The sequence below is a fragment of the Aplysia californica genome, unplaced genomic scaffold, assembly GCF_000002075.1.
Source record: "Aplysia californica isolate F4 #8 unplaced genomic scaffold, AplCal3.0 scaffold00866, whole genome shotgun sequence".
Classification (NCBI taxonomy): domain Eukaryota; kingdom Metazoa; phylum Mollusca; class Gastropoda; order Aplysiida; family Aplysiidae; genus Aplysia; species Aplysia californica.
In genome coordinates this window covers 143,349-145,265 of record NW_004798136.1, presented here as the reverse complement: position 1 = coordinate 145,265, position 1,917 = coordinate 143,349, and the positions used below count along the sequence as shown (strand labels likewise).

General features: G+C 40.4%; 1 protein-coding gene across 1 annotated transcript in view; it reads left to right on the top strand.

The window, feature by feature from the left end:
- The first annotated feature begins 1,542 nt into the window (after positions 1–1,542).
- Positions 1,543–1,917, top strand: part of LOC101857684 (UDP-glucuronosyltransferase 1-6-like) — a 3,800-nt gene continuing 3,425 nt past the window's right edge. Inside the window, exon 1 of the mRNA XM_005110227.3 lies at positions 1,543–1,772. Within this exon, the coding sequence (XP_005110284.1) occupies positions 1,552–1,772 (221 nt within the window). The 5' untranslated portion in view covers positions 1,543–1,551. The remainder of the gene's footprint in view (positions 1,773–1,917) is intronic.

The following is a 1,917-nucleotide window of genomic DNA, read 5'->3' as shown; positions in this document are numbered from 1 at the left end:
TCTTCTTCTTCTTCTTCTTCTTCTTCTTCTTCTTCTTCTTCTTCTTCTTCTTCCTCTCTGTTCTTATTATTTATATAAAATAATTCTGTTTTGTCGTTGTTGTTATTACTGTTGCTATAATTACACAGCTAGATCTTTAGTTTGCATGTAGTGCATTTATGTAAGATCCACACTTATCCCAAGGAGGTTTGTTTTAAGCTCCTTGACTAATCCCCAACTTTTCCACACGAATTCCGTGCAGGGAGACAACCCCTTGAAAGACCTTTAATCTTGTCAAAGATGATTTATGCTCCCTGGAAGTGATAGCGACATTGATAATCATAATAAATTATATATTATTATCTTTATTTTATTTATATTATTATTATCACTCAAGGCACAATAGCCTTTCGGTCGATGGTGTGTCAACATGGCTGTGGGCGCACTGGGAACGTTGTGTAAACTCTAGGCAGTGCGTCTTAATCATAAACTTATGGTACATGACGGACAATGTGCATACAGTATCCAAGACAGTGTTCTTTGAAATACCTCTAGTTCTCCACGAAGTGCACACATATATACATAGTTTGGAACACCAATTGAAGGGCATGGAGGAAGGAAGGAGAGGTCGCGGGTCTATAGCGAGACTTGTGTAGTGTTTGCCCTTCATTAGCGCGTCCTTTGTACCCATCTTTTTAGCGTAGATTTGTATAGAAGGCGTCGGCAATGGCAGTGTCTGGTTTATGATATTGTTATAATTCAAGTCTACTCACGGTCTTATTGTATTAATATTTATAAACCAGCTTTGTTGCTTGGTTTTTATTGTAAATATCGATTGCAAAATGGAATGATGAAAGGGCAGAAAGGGGGGGGGGGGGGGAGCCTGCGGTTTAAAATGGATATCTCGTAATTAAGCCGGACCGTGAAATGACCCTCAGATGACGTGATATACGGACCTAACTAGACACTTCAGACTCCGCTTGTTCATTCAGATTTTGTCTTTAATATCACGACACTTTTGTCCTACTTACAGAATCAGACACACGCTACAGCACCTGCCAACCACTCACACACCGGTGTCTGTGGTGAAGCGGTTAGGTTCTTGGCCCTCAAACACAGAAGGCATCATTTTGATTCTCGAGAGGGTTTTTTAAAAATAACAAGTACTTCCGACTCTCTGTTGTGATCAGGTTTTACCCTAACAGGCGGTGCGTCGAAGTAGCTCGCCTCTAAAATATTTTAAAATATAATTAAAGGGGACAAAATGACTTCATTAAGAAAGTAACGTTTTGCTGATTTAAATATAACTGAATTCTTCATTACATGACACACGTCAAGGGGGACTACACCACATAGCATTTGAAAGAAGTGATTGGAAGGCTTTACATCGGAGGTATGGCCATTGCAAATGATCCAACTCGTAGAATTGAAATTTCCCACTTTAGTCCAGCATTTTTCTCGAGTCCACATCTAGGTTACTTTTACACCCTTTATTATTCTGAGCACCTCTATTGTTGATGAGCTCGGAAAAAAAATCATAGTTTCTTACTTTCTTCTCAGGTATGGTTGACTATGCCAGGGTATATTGCCGTTGACAAGCACAGGTTCAACCTGGAAGGACTTCAACTGCTTGTGTACAACAGTAGCTCTGAGAATGTGCAAGAAAAGGCAATGACAAGGTTGCGAGACATTTATTGGAAAAATGAGCCTCATGATCTTGAGTACCTGACCCAGTGCATGCTAATCTACACAGATAAGGTACTGAGAGACAACGAGTTCTTCGAAGCTGCCAGGTTGGTTGGGTGTTTTGTCTCCTTGATTTCGTGCTAATTCCAAGCTCTACCAGTGTGGATTGGGTGTGTGTGTATGTATGTGTGCGTGTATGTGTGTGTGTGTGTGTGTGTGTGTGTTTGTATGTGTGTGTGTGTGTGTGTGTGT